The sequence below is a fragment of the Staurois parvus genome, unplaced genomic scaffold, assembly GCF_062004578.1.
Source record: "Staurois parvus isolate SC_StPar_1 unplaced genomic scaffold, SC_StPar_1.0 ptg003372l, whole genome shotgun sequence".
Lineage (NCBI taxonomy): Eukaryota > Metazoa > Chordata > Amphibia > Anura > Ranidae > Staurois > Staurois parvus.
Window position 1 is genome coordinate 1 of NW_028321168.1, and position 20,000 is coordinate 20,000.

The window sequence follows — 20,000 nt, forward strand, 5'->3', positions numbered from 1 at the left end:
AGTAAAAATGATTACACATGAAATGTATGCTTATGTGGTGTAAGAAAATGAAGGATTATGAATCAGGGCAGGGTAGGGGTCAGACCGGGCAGGGTTGGCCCTGTCCTACCTGGTCCAACCCTGTCCTGCTGAAAAACCTTTCATTTTATTACAGGTTCCCCAATAAAAAAATATCTCTAAATAAAGGAAAGAGGAACATTGTAGATAAATTCCTGACATTATGAGATGATTGTATCCAAGGTCAGAACATGACTCCTTCGTCCACCTTGATCAGGAAGTAGATGGTCACCGGCCCACGGGTGCTATGGACAGTTGGGTTGGCCTGGTCCGACCCTGCCCTGCTGAAAAACCCTTCATTTTATTATAGGTTCCCCCATAAAAAAAAATTAATAAATAAAAGGAAAGATAATAATAAAAAAGGGAAAAAAAATAGCAAAAATGATTACACATGTGTAAGAAAATGAAGGGTTCTGCATCAGAGTCAGACTGGGCAGGGTTGGGTTGGGTTGTCCCTGTCCTGCCTGGTCCGACCATGCCCTGCTGCAAAACCCTTCATTTTATTATAGGTTCCCCCATAAAAAAATATCACTAAGTAAATGAAAGATAATAATAAAAAAGGGAAAAAAAATAGCAAAAATGATTACACATGTGTAAGAAAATGAAGGGTTCTGCATCAGAGTCAGACTGGGCAGGGTTGGGTTGGGTTGTCCCTGTCCTGCCTGGTCCGACCATGCCCTGCTGCAAAACCCTTCATTTTATTATAGGTTCCCCCATAAAAAATATCACTAAATAAATGAAAGAGGAACCTTGTAGATAAATTCCGGACATTATGAGAAGATCGTATCCAACGTCAGAACATGGCTCCTTCATCCTCCTTGATCAGGAAGTAGATGGTCACCGGCCCACGGCTGGTATGGACAGTCTCTGCTACTCTTGCGAATAGCCAGGATCCCAGGCCATACATAAGAGTGGGGATCCCTGCCAAGCCAACAAAAGAACCAATCAGAAACCATTCTGGAGCCACAGCAACATCATCATCACGTTCTACATCCTCCCGTCGCCGGCTCCCCCCGCTATTGTACCAGCGATGGAGAGGAGGGATAACTTTATTTTATTTATTTATGTTCCAAGCATCTCTGCAGCTTTACTAATGAAAGGCAGCCAGAGAGATAATAATGCGATTAATATGAAACCCATAATAACCCGCTAACATAATGGGCTGTTCTAACCAACGGCAGCAAGGGAGATTTTAATAAGCTGCAATAATAAAGCAAAGTAATTAATCCCAGCCATATGGATAAGCAGCCACAGGAAGCCACGCTCCGCATATTCTGTTTGAAAAGACAATTGATGGCCTTTATAAAGCTAAATATTTAATAAGCCTTGGGTGGGAGGCAGGATGGAGTGTGTGGGGTGTAATTACAGCATCTCTCCATCACTTACCTAGATTTATGGCTTTCAGGCTGGTAAAGAAGTGGTTGAGGCGACGCAGGTCCTGGGGGGCAGCGCGGGAGCAGTGATACTTAATGAATGGGAAGCAGCCTGTCCGGAGGACGTGGTAATTTGTGCCTTTCACTTCCCAGTTGAAGTTGGATAAACCAAACTGGTCGTTGTTGGCGGCGCTGTACTTCACGCAGAAGGAGGTCCAGGGCGGCAGGTTCCGCTGGAGGAGGTGCTGGGTGAGAACCTCGGAAGCATCGGGGCGAGACGGGCGGAGGAGGGATCCCGCCGGGAAGAGGAGAATCCGTAACAGGGTTTCGTGGGCCGTCCGTGCCAACAGCATGACTGCCAGAGAGGAGAGAAGGTTCACAAGTAGATAATGAACACCACGGGCAATGGACGTGCCGATCACAGCAAACTGGGGATCACGCCGAGCAGAAGAATGAAATTCTACACCAGGGGTCTCCAAACTGCGGCCCTTTGATTGACCTTATCTGGCTCTTGGGGCAATTTTTCTCCCACTTATACAAGACACTATTCTTTCCACTGACACCAACAAGGGGGCATAATTCCTGCTACTGACATCAACAGCAGAAACTATTCCTCCCATTCACACCAACTGGGCACTATTCCTCTCACTGACACCAAGAACGGGCACTATTCTACCCACTGACACCAAACAACGAGCACTATTCTACCCACTGACACCAACAACAGGCACTATTCTACCCACTGACACCAACAACAGGCACTATTCTACCCACTGACACCAACAATGGGGCACTATTCCTCCCATTGACACCAACGATGGGGCACTATTCCTCCCATTGACACCAACGATGGGGCACTATTCCTACCATTGACACCAACAATTGGGCATTATTCTACCCACTGACACCAACAACGGACACTATTCGACCCACTGACACCAACAACGGACACTATTCCTCCCACTGACACCAACGATGGGGCATTGTTACTCCCATTCACACAAACAGTTGGACATTATTCCTCTCACTGAAACAAACCATGGGGCACTATTCCTCCCACTGTCACCAACAACGGGCACTATTCCTCCCACTGACACCAACGATGAGGCACTATTCCTCCCATTGACACCAACGATGAGGCACTGTTCCTCCCATTCACATCAAAAATTGGGCACTATTCCTCTCACTGAAAAAAACCACGGGGCACTATTTCTCTCACTGACACCAACAACAGGCACTATTCCTCCCACTGACACCAATGACGGCGCACTATTCCTCCCACTGATACCAATGATGGGGAACTATTCCTCTCACTGATACCAATGATGGGGCACTATTCCTCCCACTGACACCAATGATGGGGCACTATTTCTCCAACTTACACCAAGAATAGGGCGCTATTCCTCCCCTAATGCCAAAGATGCATTGCTTACTCCCAATGAAGGACAATTTCTACTCCCAATGGCCACAGTCCGGCCCTCCTAAAGTCTGACCCTTAGTTTAGAAAGTTTGGAGACCCCTGCTCTACACAGTATATACAGTTGCAAGAAAAAGTATGTGAACCCCTTGGGATTACGTGGAGTTTTGCATGAACTGGGCATAAAATGTGCTCTGGACGTCATCTAAGTCACAACAATAGAAGAACACAGTCTGCTAAACATAATACTACACAAACATTAGATGTTTCCATGGTTTAATTGCACATAACATGTAAACATTCACAGTGCAGGGAGGAAAAAGTATGTGAGGCCCTAGCTTAATGACTTCTCCCAGAGCTAATTGGAGCCAGGAGTGAGCCAACCTTGACTCCAATCAGTGCGATGATATTGGATGTGTTGCTGACAGCTGTCCTGCCCTTAAAAAACACACACCTGTTTTGGGCTTACTGGTTTCAAGAAGCACTGTGTGATGTGAACCATGCCTCGCAGAAAAGAGCTCTCAGAAGACCTACGATCAAGAATTGTTGACTTGCATGAAGCTGAACTATGTCTGCAGTCTCTGGTCATCCCTTGTACTGTGTCCGCAGTCTCTGGTCATCTCCTGTACTGTGTCCGCAGTCTTTGGTCATCCCCTGTACTACGTTTGCAGTCTCTGGTCATCTCCTGTACTGTGTCCGCAGTCTCCGGTCATCTCCTGTACTGTGTCCGCAGTCTCTGGTCATCTCCTGTACTGTGTCCGCAGTCTCTGGTCATCTCCTGTACTGTGTCTGCAGTCTCTGGTCATCTCCTGTACTGTGTCCGCAGTCTCTGGTCATCTGTACTGTGTCCGCAGTCTCTGGTCATCTCCTGTACTGTGTCCGCAGTCTCTGGTCATCTCCTGTACTGTGTCTGCAGTCTTTGGTCATCTCCTGTACTGTGTCCGCAGTCTCTGGTCATCCCCTGTACTGTGTCCGCAGTCTCTGGTCATCTCCTGTACTGTGTCTGCAGTCTCTGGTCATCTCCTGTACTATGTCCGCAGTCTCCGGTCATCTCCTGTACTGTGTCCGCAGTCTCTGGTCATCTCCTGTACTATGTCCGCAGTCTCTGGTCATCTCCTGTACTATGTCTGCAGTCTCCGGTCATCTCCTGTACTGTGTCCGCAGTCTCTGTTCATCTCCCGTACTGTGTCCGCAGTCTCTGGTCATCTCCTGTACTATGTCTGCAGTCTCCGGTCATCCCCTGTACTGTGTCCGCAGTCTCTGGTCATCTCCTGTACTGTGTCTGCCGTCCATTGGTTCAGAATATATTTTCTTTCTTGTTTTTCTCCTCTAAAACCTAGGTGCGTCTTATGGATTGAAAAATACGGTAAATCATATATAACCACATGAAGACTGGACCTATTCTAACACTTCTCCCCTACATGTAAAAACCAGTCATTTTTCTGCTAGAAATTAACTTAGAACCCCCCCCCCCCCCCCCCCAAACGTTATATATTTTTTAGCAGAGGCCCTAGAGAATAAAATGGTGGTCCTTGCAATTTTTTTATGTCACACGGTATTTGCACAGTTTTTTCAAATGCAATTTATAAAAAACAAAAAATAAAAAGAACACAAAAAAAAAAAAACACAACACACTGTAACCCCTCACCTGCCGGGCACTTTTACCCCCCTTCCTGCCCAGGCCAATTTTCAGCTTTCAGCGCTCTCACACTTTGATTGACAATTGCACGGTCATGCAACACTGAATCAAAATACATTTTTATCATTCATTTTGGTCACACAACTAGAGCTTTCTTTTGGTGGTATTTATTCACCACTGGGGTTTTTATTTCTTGCTAAATTAACAAAAAACATTTTGAAGAAAAAACTATTTTCTTTGTTTCTGTTATAAAAGTTTGCAAATAAATAATTGTTCTTCATAAATTTAGGCCGAGATGTATTCTGCTACATGTGTTTGGTGAAAATAACCCGAATCAGTATTTATTAATTTAGTCTGTAGGAAAGTTATAGAGTTCACAAACTATGGGATATATCTGAAAATCGATCCATCCTGATGTACTGACGGCCAATCTAATTTCTTGAGTACAGTACAGATATTCCCCAAATGGCCCCTTTTTGCAAAATAGGCAATCCAGGGTATTTAATAAGAGGCATGGCGAGTTTTTTGAAGTTGTAATTTTTTTTTGTCATAATTTTTTGGAAAATGAAGAAATTTTAAAAAAAAATGTTTACTGTTTTTTTTTTTTTTTTTACATATGGTCATCAGTGCAGTACAGCGTCATCATATACTGTATAACTTGCTCCATAGGACGCACCTAGGTTTTAGAGGAGAAAAACAAGAAAAAAAAATATTCTGAACCAATGGACTGCGGACACAGTACAGGAGATGACCAGAGACTGCGGACACAGTACAGGGGATGACCAGAGACTGCGGACACAGTACAGGGGATGACCAGAGACTGCGGACACAGTACAGGAGATGACCAGAGACTGCGGACACAGTACAGGAGATGACCAGAGACTGCGGACACAGTACAGGGGATGACCAGAGACTGCGGACACAGTACAGGGGATGACCAGAGACTGCGGACACAGTACAGGGGATGAGCAGAGACTGCGGACACAGTACAGAGGATGAGCAGAGACTGCGGACACAGTACAGGGGATGAGCAGAGACTGTGGACACAGTACAGGAGATGAGCAGAGACTGCGGACACAGTACAGGAGATGAGCAGAGACTGCGGACACAGTACAGGAGATGAGCAGAGACTGCGGACACAGTACAGGAGATGAGCAGAGACTGCGGACACAGTACAGGAGATGAGCAGAGACTGCGGACACAGTACAGGAGATGAGCAGAGACTGCGGACACAGTACAGGAGATGAGCAGAGACTGCGGACACAGTACAGGAGATGAGCAGAGACTGCGGACACAGTACAGGAGATGAGCAGAGACTGCGGACACAGTACAGGAGATGAGCAGAGACTGCGGACACAGTACAGGAGATGAGCAGAGACTGCGGACACAGTACAGGAGATGACCAGAGACTGCGGACACAGTACAGGAGATGACCAGAGACTGCGGACACAGTACAGGAGATGACCAGAGACTGCGGACACAGTACAGGAGATGACCAGAGACTGCGGACACAGTACAGGAGATGACCAGAGACTGCGGGCACAGTACAGGAGATGGCCAGAGACTGCGGACACAGTACAGGAGATGGCCAGAGACTGCGGACACAGTACAGGGGATGGCCAGAGACTGCGGACACAGTACAGGGGATGGCCAGAGACTGCGGACACAGTACAGGGGATGACCAGAGACTGCGGACACAGTACAGGGGATGACCAGAGACTGCGGACACAGTACAGGAGATGGCCAGAGACTGCGGACACAGTACAGGGGATGACCAGAGACTGCGGACACAGTACAGGGGATGACCAGAGACTGCGGACACAGTACAGGGGATGACCAGAGACTGCGGACACAGTACAGGGGATGACCAGAGACTGCGGACACAGTACAGGGGATGACCAGAGACTGCGGACACAGTACAGGGGATGACCAGAGACTGCGGACACAGTACAGGAGATGACCAGAGACTGCGGACACAGTACAGGAGATGACCAGAGACTGCGGACACAGTACAGGAGATGACCAGAGACTGCGGACACAGTACAGGGAATGACCAGAGACTGCGGACACAGTACAGGGAATGACCAGAGACTGCGGACACAGTACAGGGAATGACCAGAGACTGCAGACACAGTACAGGGGATGACCAGAGACTGCGGACACAGTACAGGGGATGACCAGAGACTGCGGACATAGTACAAGGGATGACCAGAGACTGCGGACATAGTACAAGGGATGACCAGAGACTGCAGACATAGTACAAGGCATGACCAGAGACTGCAGACATAGTACAAGGGATGACCAGAGACTGCAGACATAGTACAAGGCATGACCAGAGACTGCAGACATAGTACAAGGGATGACCAGAGACTGCAGACATAGTTCAGCTTCATGCAAGTCAACAATTCTTGATCGTAGGTCTTCTGAGAGCTCTTTTCTGCGAGGCATGGTTCACATCAGACAATGCTTCTTGAAACCAGTAAACCCAAAAACAGGTGTCAGCAACACATCCAATATCATCACACTGATTGGAGTCAAGGTTGGCTCACTCCTGGCTCCAATTAGCTCTGGGAGAAGTCATTAAGCTAGGGCCTCACATACTTTTTCCTCCCTGCACTGTGAATGTTTACATGTTATGTGCAATTAAACCATGGCAACATCTAATGTGTGTGTAGTATTATGTTCAGCAGACTGTGTTCTTCTATTGTTGTGACTTAGATGACGTTCAGAGCACATTTTATGCCCAATTCATGCAAAACTCCACATAATCCTAAGGGGTTCACATACTTTTTCTTGCAACTGTATATACTGTGTAGAGCAGGGGTCTCCAAACTTTCTAAACTAAGGGCCAGACTTTCAGACTTTAGGAGGGCCGGACTGTGGCCATTGGGAGTAGAAGTTGTCCTTCATTGGGAGTAAGCAATGCATCTTTGGCATTAGGGGAGGAATAGCGCCCTATTCTTGGTGTAAGTTGGAGAAATAGTGCCCCATCATTGGTGTAAGTTGGAGAAATAGTGCCCCATCATTGGTGTCAGTGGGAGGAATAGTGCCCCATCATTGGTGTCAGTGGGAGGAATAGTGCGCCGTCATTGGTGTCAGTGGGAGGAATAGTGCGCCGTCATTGGTGTCAGTGGGAGGAATAGTGCGCCGTCATTGGTGTCAGTGGGAGGAATAGTGCCCCATCATTGGTATCAGTGGGAGCAATAGTGCCCGTCATTGGTGTCAGTGGGAGGAATAGTGCCCAATTTTTGATGTGAATGGGAGGAACAGTGCCTCATCATTGGTGTCAGTGGGAGGAATAGTGCCCCATCATTGGTATCAGTGGGAGGAATAGTTCCCCATCATTGGTATCAGTGGGAGGAATAGTGCCCGTCATTGGTGTCAGTGGGAGGAATAGTGCCTCATCGTTGGTGTCAGTGGGAGGAATAGTGCCCCATCATTGGTATCAGTGGGGGAATAGTGTCCCATCATTGGTGTCAGTGGGAGGAATAGCGCCCCATCGTTGGTGTAAGTTGGAGAAATAGTGCCCCATCATTGGTGTCAGTGGGAGGAATAGTGCCCCATCATTGGTGTCAGTGGGAGGAATAGTGCGCCGTCATTGGTGTCAGTGGGAGGAATAGTGCCCCATCATTGGTATCAGTGGGAGCAATAGTGCCCGTCATTGGTGTCAGTGGGAGGAATAGTGCCCAATTTTTGATGTGAATGGGAGGAACAGTGCCTCATCGTTGGTGTCAGTGGGAGGAATAGTTCCCCATCATTGGTATCAGTGGGAGGAATAGTGCCCCATCATTGGTATCAGTGGGAGGAATAGTGCCCCATCATTGGTATCAGTGGGAGGAATAGTTCCCCATCATTGGTATCAGTGGGAGGAATAGTTCCCCATCATTGGTATCAGTGGGAGGAATAGTGCCCCATCATTGGTGTCAGTGGGAGGAATAGTGCCCCATCATTGGTGTCAGTGGGAGGAATAGTGCCCCATCATTGGTGTCAGTGGGAGGAATAGTGCCCCATCATTGGTGTCAGTGGGAGGAATAGTGCCCCATCATTGGTGTCAGTGGGAGGAATAGTGCCCCATCATTGGTGTCAGTGGGAGGAATAGTGCCCCATCATTGGTGTCAGTGGGAGGAATAGTGCCCCATCATTGGTGTCAGTGGGAGGAATAGTGCCCCATCATTGGTGTCAGTGGGAGGAATAGTGCCCCATCATTGGTGTCAGTGGGAGGAATAGTGCCCTATGGTTTGTTTCAGTGAGAGGAATAATGTCCAACTGTTTGTGTGAATGGGAGTAACAGTGCCCCATCGTTACAGTTACAGTACAGGAGATGACCAGAGACTGCGGACACAGTACAGGGGATGACCTTCATCAACAGAAACTAATGCAGGCCATAGACGGGTCATTTATCGGCCGAAATCTTGGCTGAAAAACGAAAAGTCGTTCTGTTGCCACCAATGCTTACGAAAATCGGCCGTTTTTCGTCAATTTTCCAGCTTGATCGATAAAAGAAATGAAGAGGAACCGCGAAAAACAGCTGACGACATTGCCCCATGAATATTGGCCGATTATTCTTTCAGGTGAAAATTCGGACAATAAACGACCAGTCTATGGCCTGCATTACTAGTGTACTCCTTAAAAAAACTCCTCGAGGTGCGGGACCTTTGACTTCAATGTGCACATGCAGCGCTCCTACGTGAAAGTCTAACCAGTCTTTAGCATCTTATGTGGAAGGGAACACCCGTAAACCGACATTTCCTCTCCCCCCCATTCCCTTTTCCACTCTTAAACCAGCCATAGACGGATCGAAATTCAGCCGGTTCAGCAGGGACCAGCCAGATTTCAATCCATGCATGGGCAAGCTGGTTGTACTGAAGAAGTCGATCCATCGATTGGCTTCAGCACAACCAGCATGTAGTTTTTGTTCGTTCGATTACTGCCATCGGTTATAGCTGCTGGCAGGGTTCATTGTATTGGGATTGTGGGGAAACGTTCCGCTGTCAGAATACAATAGTTCTGCAGGAGGGATTCCCCATCAACCCCAACTGTGCTGATGGGGGAATCGAGCTATTTTCTTTCCTGCAACCCCTAGCTGCAGGAAAGAAAATTCAAATGAACAAACGAAACCAGCGCTCAAATCTTCACGCAGACTAAAGATAACTTGAACCTGTCATTCGTAGAGGTGCAGCCCTTAAAAACCGGGAAATCTTGATACTGGTGAACAAAAGCAAAACAGGGCGCACTCTCTTCCTGCATTAATGTAGTAAACCAAGAATTTAATAAAAAGCATAAAAATGCATACTCACAAACCAAAGCTCTGATGAAGGGAGTTAGTCTCCCGAAACGCGTTAGCTTACCTCACTAAGGGTCTATCGTCACTTTGGGCTGTCATTATGGACTCTTCTTGTCTGTTTTTATCCCCCTTTGGTTTGTGAGTATGCATTTTTATGCTTTTTATTAACCACTTCAAGTCTGGACACTTTCACCCCCTTCCAGTCCGGACACTTTCACCCCCTTCCAGTCCGGACACTTCCCCCCCCCCCCGTTCCAGTCCGGACACTTCCCCCCCGTTCCAGTCCGGACACTTCCCCCCCGTTCCAGTCCGGACACTTTCCCCCCCTTCCAGTCCGGACACTTTCACCCCCTTCCAGTCCGGACACTTTCACCCCCTTCCAGTCCGGACACTTCCCCCCCCCCCCCGTTCCAGTCCGGACACTTCCCCCCCGTTCCAGTCCGGACACTTCCCCCCCGTTCCAGTCCGGACACTTTCATCCCCCCTTCCAGTCCGGACACTTTCCCCCCCCTTCCAGTCTGGACACTTCCCCCCCCCCCTTCCAGTCCGGACACTTTCATCCCCCCTTCCAGTCCGGACACTTTCATCCCCCCTTCCAGTCCGGACACTTTCATCCCCTTCCAGTCCGGACACTTTCATCCCCTTCCAGTCCGGACACTTTCATCCCCTTCCAGTCCGGACACTTTCATCCCCTTCCAGTCCGGACACTTTCCCCCCCCTCCAGTCCGGACACTTTCCCCCCCCCTCCAGTCCGGACACTTTCCCCCCCCCTCCAGTCCGGACGCTTTCCCCCCCCCCTCCAGTCCGGACGCTTTCACCCACTTCCAGTCCGGACGCTTTCACCCACTTCCAGTCCGGACGCTTTCACCCACTTCCAGTCCGGACGCTTTCACCCACTTCCAGTCCGGACGCTTTCCCCCACTTCCAGTCCGGACGCTTTCCCCCCCCTTCCAGTTCGGACGCTTTCACCCCCTTCCAGTCCGGACGCTTTCCCCCACTTCCAGTCCGGACACTTTCCCCCCCTTCCAGTTCGGACGCTTTCACCCCCTTCCAGTCCGGACGCTTTCACCCCCTTCCAGTTCGGACGCTTTCACCCCCTTCCAGTTCGGACGCTTTCACCCCCTTCCAGTTCGGACACTTTCCTCCCCTTCCAGTCCGGACACTTTCCCCCACTTCCAGTCCGGACGCTTTCACCCCACCCTTCCTGTCCAGGCCAATTTTCAGCTTTCAGTGCTATCGCAGTTTGAATGACAATTGCGCGGTCATGCAACACTGTACACTGTATACGAATTTTTTAGCATCTTTTTGAGACAGATAAAGCTTTATTTTGGTGGTATTTATTCACCACTGGGTTTTTTTTTTTTTGCTATATAAATGAAAAAGTCCAAACATTTTTTAAAAAAGTGTTTTTCTTATAAAAATTTGCAAATAAATAATCTTTCTTCATAAATCTTGGCCAAAATTTATTCCGTTATCTTTTCAGTGAAAACAAATAACCCAAATTAGTTTATAACCAAAAATGATAATTTTTCAAAAAATTTTTTTTACATTTTTATTTTATTATTTATGTGGGTTTTTTTTAACATACTGTCACCCTAGCAGTACAGTGTCACTACTACTTGTGGGGGGTGATGAAGATTTATTTATTTATTTATTTTTTTACACGGATTGCTTTTACACCCATAAAGGCTGTAAAAGCAATCATTTCTCCTCTCTGGCTTCATTCTTGCAGCCATTGAGAACTACTGTGTGAGCTGTGATTGGTCACAGCTTGTCACATGGTACAAGGCTGTTGTGAATAGATTTGTACCATGTGACCTCTGTGATCATTCAGAGATTTCACACGTAGTAAGCAATGATGTCAGAAGTGACATCTTGCTTACTACTGTTCATGTGATCACTGATTGGCCAATCAGTGATCACATGATCAGGACATCACACAGAGGTCTCGTACAGCGATCGGTGTTCCGCTGTGTCTGGCACTGGATCGCGATGCCGCGTACTCCCTGGGGGCACGCACAATCCAAAATGGCGGGCGCCATTTATGAACGGCATCTCACCCCTGCACTGCCACCGTCCGGCCATTTATATACAGCGGTTGGACGGGAAGTGGTTAAATTCTTGGTTGACTACGTTAATGCACAAAGAGAGTGCTCCCTGTTTTGCTTTTTGTTCAGCAGGAAAGAAAATGACAATATATGGCTGGTTTTACTCTTTATCTCATCCCTCTTCTATTCTCCTCACCTGCACTCCCACCTATCTCAACTTCTGGTTCTTTTCTGATCAAACCGGCCCATGCACTCCTGTGTACTCTATAGGTATTTATAATTCCAAATATCTACTCGACTGTCAATCTTGTCTGGATGAGTTATTGATGCTCCAGATGAGCAAAGACAAGGGGAAAAAAAAAAGAGCGTAAAAAGCAACGAGAGATCCTTCAAAGAGTAGCATTCAGTTGTCCACGTGGGAAAAGCATGACAAAAAGTGTAGTAAGCGTATGCGCACATTCATAAGGTTGCTGGATACTCGTCCTAGGATCAAGCAACCTACTTCCAAAATGGAACCAGTATGTAGTCAGCAGAGGCACCCATTCAATAAAAAGGTGCTTCCAAGTGGATTCTTCGACCTTCTTGAAGAATCCACTTGGGATTACCTTTCTTTTGAATGGGCACCTCTGCTGACCACGTACTGGTTCCATTTTGGGGCCTTATCCTTTCTACCAATCTTGTCTGGAGCTTACCTCTTCCATACATCCCTTTCAATTTTATAGGCAGCAAGGCTTTAACAAGCTCTGTGAAACCCTGAGAAACAACTAACGTGATTTCAATGGGATTTCTTTCTATTGCTTGTAGATCATGTATACTTGATATGTTTTGTAACCTTAACCCCAATTAAATAAAAAAAAATTGTTGAAAGTGAAAATTTAAATTTTGAGAACTGTGGTGAACATTTTCAATCTTCTAGTCTCTCCATGTGCCATCAAATGGGAGAAACCATGTCAAACAAACAGGAAGCACACGAAGGAACTTTATGACCAAGTACAAGAAAGCTGGAAGATTCCACATCCAATGTTAATGCCACGAAGGTGGAAAGAAGGAAAATAACCTGTCCAATGAAGCATTTTGATTGAGAAGCCAAAAACAGCCCTGTTAGAATGGGTGTTCAGAGTATTAAGTTCTTCTTCCTCTCCGAACTGTTTGAACCACCTGATGCAGTTGGCGATCTAACTTTCAATTTTCTGGAGGCTTCGAGGTCCTTCTACAATTCCTCATACATTTTAGAGAACAGTAGGTATGCCGGCATCAATCAACAAACCTCAGCGGAAAACAACTTTCACAGAACTGTAATACTTGCAGACCTTTTTTGAATAGAGAGGGCAGCGGGAGATGTAATGTTATCAGCACTAGGCTTGTGGGGTGAACACCAACAATTGGAACAAGTTTTCTAACTTGTTTGGTTGTCCTTCCCAACCCAATTACTGCTGGGCAGTAGTGTTGGCATTCACCCTCAGACAAAATATAAAAATATCACCTGATTTGGCTATTTTTGGACATCTCAGGGTTTATTTACTAAAGCTGGAGAGTCCAAAATCAGACTCCCTTCTGCATAGAAACCAATCAGCTTCTAACCTCAGCTTGTTCAGTGAAGCTTTGGCAATGAAACCTGGAAGCTGATTGGTTTCTATGCAGAAGTGAGTCTGATTTTGCACTCTCCAGCTTTAGTAAATAAACCCCCTCATGTCTACTGGTAAGTTTAACCTCAGATAAAAGGAAGAAGCCATTTTTTCCTAAAAAATGTCTGCAGATGGAGTCCCATCTTGAACAGCAAGGTAAACCATGGTTTACTAGGTTACCAGAGTAATCCTGTTACCACACTGGCTCAGTTGTTCTAGTTTCATAACACCCTAAACCCATCAGGAGTGGTCTGAACTATATTTTAAGGACCTGCTAGCACACCTTTAATGGAATCTGAATTTCCAACAAATTTCTCCAACACTTGGAGAGGTAAGAGCAGGGTTCCCGTAACGGAGCTGTCACAGCTACAAACTAGACAAGCTAAGAACCGTTTGGAGGTCAGAAATGGACCATCAGTTAAGAGAGAGAAGTGGGAGTGTGGGGGCGAGGAGAAAAAAAAAAAAAAAGTAGGATGGGATAAGGAGTAAGAATGGAAAAGGGAGTGAGAGGCAGGGATACGGGGAATGGGAGGCTTCAGGGTTTCACATGTGTTCCCTTCCAAATAAAGTGCTTTAGTTTTGCTAGACTTTCACGTGGGAGCTCTACATGGGCATATTGAAGCAGTGGGTTCCACACCTTTAGGATTTTTTTTAATAAGTATCAGTGAGTATACTAGTGTGTTTCACATTTTTAATATAACTTTCACATTTTTAATATAACTTGGTGTGCTTGAAAAGATATCATAACCTTCTGATATCATCCAAGTAATCTTGAAGTCTCAAAAAGACAAGAACTAACAACAGAACCTTTGTAAAGGTCCCAGAAGGAATAGTAAAGACAAAAGATAGTGTCTTGAAATATAAATGGTGCACTAGGTTGAAAAACTTTTGGTGCCTGGGTTTAGCCTAGCTTTCCAGCCAAGGCCAATAAGTTTCTCTTAGACTATACAGGTATTATACTGTATTTAAAATCCAGTTGCTTCTCCAAGGCCCGAAAGGATTCTATCGTTTAGGACCATACCTAAGTAAGAAGATTTCTTTATATGCTCCCAAAATAGTTTGTACACAGTGCATGCCTGGTTTAGGGGCAAGCTTCCTTTAACCTTTTCTGGCAATATGGGAAGTTTAATGTTGAGATTCTACTGGAGATTTGATTAAAATGTATTGGTGCAGGTGGTGGCCATTGGGCACCATATCCCTACATAAAAATCCCTCATCCAGCTGGTTGTTTTATAGAACTGAAGATTAGACAAGAAGCCTAAAAAAGGAATGAGTCTGCCCACAATCCAACTGACGTTTGAAGGAATGTAGGAAGCCTTGGGAAGATCAAGAAGATCACTGGCTCTCTCATCTTCAAAGAGCCAACGGTGACTGTAGAGCAACCTATGCATCTCAGCATCCAAGCTGGAAGAGAGAGGCAGTGGATAGCAGGATGAGAAACAAGACCTTGGCCCAGAGGCCAATCCAGATATTCTCCAGTGCAAGGCTGACAACCTTGAGGTTCAAGCCTTCTTTGCCAAAGGGTGATGGGGAGAGACCATCTGCATCGCCTTTGCTCTTCTTACTGGCTCCTCCTTATAGCTTCATAGAAGAGAAGAAGTCATTTGAAGGACTACATCTAGTTAAAGGCCCCTACTCCAGTGGGCAAACAGATATGTTTTGACCTTCCCACTGTTTGGCAGATGAAACCACCCTTTTGGATGGAAGTGAGAACTAATTTTTTTTTGCTATAAAGAAAGGTCCCCAAAAAACACACATGTTCTTGTTCCTGTTAAGGGACAGGAAAACAGTCAAGGCAAGGTGAAGAAGGTGGAGTAATATCTAGGACAACAGCAATGGACAGCTGGATGAGAAACAGGACCCTGATCAAGAGGCAAACTCAGATATCCTTCAATGTCAGGCTGTTAGCCTTGAGGTCCAAACCTTCTTTGCCAAAGGGTGATGGAGACAGACAATATACATCACCTTTGCCCTTATCACTGGATCCTTCTTAGATATTCACAAAACAGCAAAAGTCATTTGTAGGGCTACATCTAACCAAAGGCCCCTACTCCATCGGGCAAACCAATATTTTTGTGATGTTCACACCATTTGGCAGATGAAACCACCCTTCTGGATGGAAGTGAAAAGGAATAGTTTCTTGCTATACAGAAAGGTCCCCAAAAAACGTAGCACAGCCAAACATTCTTGCTCACATCCCTGTTAAGGGACAGGAAAACAATCAAGGTAAGTTGGAGGAGAAGGAGTATTATCTTGGCCTAAAGCAATGGACAGCTGGATGAGAAACAGGACCCTGATCAAGGGGCCAACTCTGATATCCTTCAATGCCAGGCTGATAACCTTGAGGTTCAAACCTTCTTTACCAAAGTGTGATGGAGACTGACAAAATGCATCTCCTTTGCCCTTATCACTGGATCCTCCTTAGATCTTCACAGAAGAGCATCTGTTATTTGAAGGACTATATCTAGCTAAAGGCTCCTACTCCAGTGGGCAAACAGATACATTTGTGACGCTCTCACCATTTAGCAGATTAAACCACCCTTCTGGATAAAAATGAAAAGCTATTTTATTCTTGCTATACAGAAAGGTCCCCAAAAAGCCTAGCACAGCCATACATTCTTGCTCACATCCCTGTTAAGGGACAGGAAAACAGTCAAAGGGTGATGGAGACTGACAATATGCATCTCCTTTGCCCTCATCTCTGGATCGTCCTTAGATCTTCACAGAAGAGTAGAAGTCATTTGAAGGACTATATCTAGCTAAAGGCCCCTACTCCAGTAGGCAAACAAATATATCTGCGACATTCCCACCATTTTAAAAAATCTTTATTTTCACATAGGAAATTAAAGGGGGGAAACAGTACAGACATTCCCAAAGGAGTTTTCAAAATGGTCTCCAAAGAGACATTAAAGTGCGGCATACAAAATGGGCAAAGTACATCTTCAATCTAGTAACAGGAATATGAGGAGAGCCCACCTTAAAGATGCTATAGGGAATGCTGGGGTAGTGGGGGGGGGGGGACGGACATACCAAAGAGGGGATAACAGAAGAAAGGAGGGAAGCAATCTCATCCTCTCGTCCTACGTCTAGGAAAGAGGGAGAGAAAAAGGGAAAAATACAGTATATCAACACAATCTTCCCACCATTCTATAGATGGAACCACCCTTTTGGATGGAAGTGAGAAGGAATGGTTTCTTGCTATATAGAAAAGTCCCTAAAAACCAAACATCCTTATTCTAGTTTCTGTTAAGGGACAGGAAACAGCCAAGAATATACTCCACCTCCTCCTACTTGCCTTGACTGTTTTTCTGTCCCTTAAAAAGGGACTAGACTAGAGCAAGGGATGTTTGGCTGTGCTAGGTCTCTTCTGTGAAGATTAAAGGAGGATCCAGTAAGAATGAAAAAAGGTGATGCAGATTGTCTTTCCCCATCACCCTTTGGGGAAGGCTTGGCCCTCATGATTACCAACCTGGCACTGGAGAGTATCAGAGTTGACCTCTGGACCAGGGTCCTGTTTCTCATCCTGTTGTCCACTGCTCTTGGCCAAGAATATGCTCCACCTCCTCCAACTTGCCTTGACTAACAGCAGTGGACAGCAGGATGAGAAACGGGACCTTGGTCAAGAGGCCAACTCTGATATCCCTCAATGCCAGGCTGGTAACCTTGAGGTCCAAGCCTTCTTTGCCAAAGGGTGATGGAGACAGACAACATGCATCTCCTTTGCCCTTATCACCGGATCCTCCTTAGATCTTCACAGAAGAGCAGATGTCATTTTAAGGACTATATCTAGGTAAAGGCCCCTACTCCAGTAGGCAAACAGATACATTTGTGATGTTCCCAACATTTGGCCACCATTAAGTGAAACAAATATTTTTCTTGCTATACAGAAAAGTCCCCAAAAAGCCTAGCACAGCCAAACATTTTTGCTCACATCCCTGTTAAGGGGCAGAAAAACAGTTTTCTTAGGATTTCTTAGATAATCCCAGAAGAGCAAAAGTCATTTGAAGGACTAAATCAAAATGAAGAGCCCCTACGCCAGAGGACAAACGGATATATTTATGAAATTCCCACCATTTGGCAAACCACTCTTGTGGATGAAAGTGAGAAGAAATCCTCTCTCACCCAATAGAAAAGTCCCCAAAGAAACCTAGCAGAGCCAAACGTTCTTGCTCGCGTCCCAGTTAAGGGAAGAAGAAGAGGAAGAGGAAGAGGAAGAGGAAGAAGAGGAAGAGGAAGAGGAGGAAGAGGAAGAGGAGGAAGAGGAAGAGGAAGAGGAAGAGGAAGAGGAAGAAGAGGAAGAAGAGGAAGAAGAGGAAGAAGAAAAAAAAAGAAGAAAAAGAAGAAGAAGAAGAAGAAGAAGAAGGAGGAGAAAGAGGAGAAAGAGGAGGAGAAGGAGGAGGAGAAGGAGAAGGAGAAAGAGGAGGAGGAGAAAGAGGAGGAGGAAGAGGAAGAAGAGGAGGAAGAAGAGGAAGAAGAAGAAGGGAGGAGGAAGAAGAGGAAGAGGAGGAGAAAGAGGAGGAGGAGGAGGAAGAGCAGGAGAAAGAGGAGGAGGAGGAAGAGCAGGAGAAAGAGGAGGAGGAGGAAGAGCAGGAGAAAGAGGCAGAGGAGGAAGAGCAGGAGAAAGAGGAAGAGGAGGAAGAGCAGGAGAAAGAGGAGGAGGAAGAAGAGGAGGAAGAGGAGGAGGAGGAAGAAGAGGAGGAGGAAGAGGAAGAGAAAGAAGAAGAATTCCAGTCCGCTATTACATTTTATATGAAAAGTCTTGCGGTTGCAACAATGTATCTATTTGTATCCAAATAAAAACATCTGTATCCGAAATGGATACAAAGGATGCATTTTGCAACCGCAAGACTTTCATGTAAAATATAATAGCGGGGCTCTCTGCGGGGACAGAAGTAATTATGGGGTTAAATGCCGGCCGTAGACGGGACAAAAATCGGCCGATTTTTTTTACCATTGGTGGTAACGTCGGCCGATAGAACGACTGATTTTTCGTTTTCAACCCGTCTATGGCCTGCATATTTGCTTGGCCAACATGATATAACATTTGATGAGGTTTCCTTCATTTCTTCTATTTGCGGCAGATCAACGTAGGCTGTATTGATCATTTTCAAAGGCAACATGAAAAACTCTTTGGACACAGAAGGTAGGAAGAGCCACCAGCCGCCAAGGGTTCAATAGCACCATAAACAGCTCTAAGTGGAATAAAATATGGCGAATCCTTTGCTGCTCATTAACCGGCCGTGTTGAACATGAAAGTTGCTAACAATCTCCACGTCTCTTTATCAGCACACAATAGAGGAGAATCGCGCTCTATTAATTACGGAGGTGAAGCCGGCCTTGTTTATGTCTGCCTATGATTAATAAATAGCAGCACCTGCCATTTTAGTGCAGTAAATAAACAGGGAGCTGATTAATTATCAGACTGCACAGCTCAGCGACTACCAGAAATCACACAAAAAACAGCAGCAAGGCTCCCTGCTCTCCTCCGAGTTCACTTAAAGAAATGTTGTGGCTGGTGTATTAAAAGAGAGAGAGAGATGAAAGTGTCACCATAGCAACCAGATACCGATTTTATGTCTTAATTTTGAAAAAAAAAAAAAAAAAAAAAGGAATACAATTGGATTTGTTGCTATGAGAAACAACCCAGCATTTCCTTTTCTAACATTCTTATACAGCACCCCCAGTGTTCAGTTGTGAATGCCGCTTTATTTCATGAGGATACCTCCATAGACCCAGTCTGTACAAACAGTTGGCTCGCCTGCTGACTTGGCACTATCCACAGGCAGCTTAACTCTTCAGTAAGATTCAGACGTTTACGGTAATTCAAATAAATTTTGTTCAAAGCGCAACTTCACCTAAAAAGGGAAGTCCTGCTGTATTTCCTCCTCCCTCCCTCTTTCAGTTTTTTCTTTGCTTTGACTGGTACCCACTTCCACTGGAATTGCCTAGGTCAGGGGTAGGCAACCTGCGGCTCTCTAGCTGTTGTGGAACTACATTTCCCATGAGGCATTGCAAAGATTACAAAACTGACAGTTACAGCTATGACTTTCAGAGGCATGATGGAACTTGTAGTCCTGCGGCTCTCAGGTTGCCTACCCCTAGCCTAGGTGATTGGACAAGAATCCCCCACCACCTGCCTGCAACCTCCTGGGACATGTCACAGGTCCCAAGAGGCTGCGGGTCCATTCACAAAGCGCATGCGCAGTGGGAAGCTAGCTGTGTGAAACTGCAAGAAGTCACAGCTGGCTTCCCACAGTATACATGCTGGTGTCGGGGACCCGAAGACCGACCATGAACCAGCCCAGGTGAGGACAGCGCCGGACCCCTGGATAGATAAGTGTCCTTTTATTAAAAGTCAGCAGCTGCAGTATTTGTAATGTTTTTTTCAGACTGAAGAACTTCTTAAGGTTAGGTTCACACCTATGCAGGTTGCGTTTGAGCCGTTTTGCGTTGTGTTTTTGCACCTGTGTTTTTGCCACATTTTGCGGTCTCAGTTTTTTTTGTCATTAAAAAGTTTCTTGTTGCTAGGCAGATTTAAAACGCAAAACGCATCAAAA

General features: G+C 45.9%; 1 protein-coding gene across 1 annotated transcript in view; it reads right to left on the reverse strand.

Moving 5' to 3' along the window:
• Positions 1-807: 807 nt before the first annotated feature.
• LOC149428242 (uncharacterized protein C15orf61-like) overlaps positions 808-20,000 on the reverse strand; it is a 25,851-nt gene continuing 6,658 nt past the window's right edge. The window contains exons 2-3 of the mRNA XM_089667562.1: positions 1,444-1,785; positions 808-978 (exon numbers count right to left, since the gene is read on the reverse strand). Of these exons, the coding sequence (XP_089523688.1) occupies positions 851-978; positions 1,444-1,783 (468 nt within the window). The 5' untranslated portion in view covers positions 1,784-1,785 and the 3' untranslated portion in view covers positions 808-850. The remainder of the gene's footprint in view (positions 979-1,443; positions 1,786-20,000) is intronic.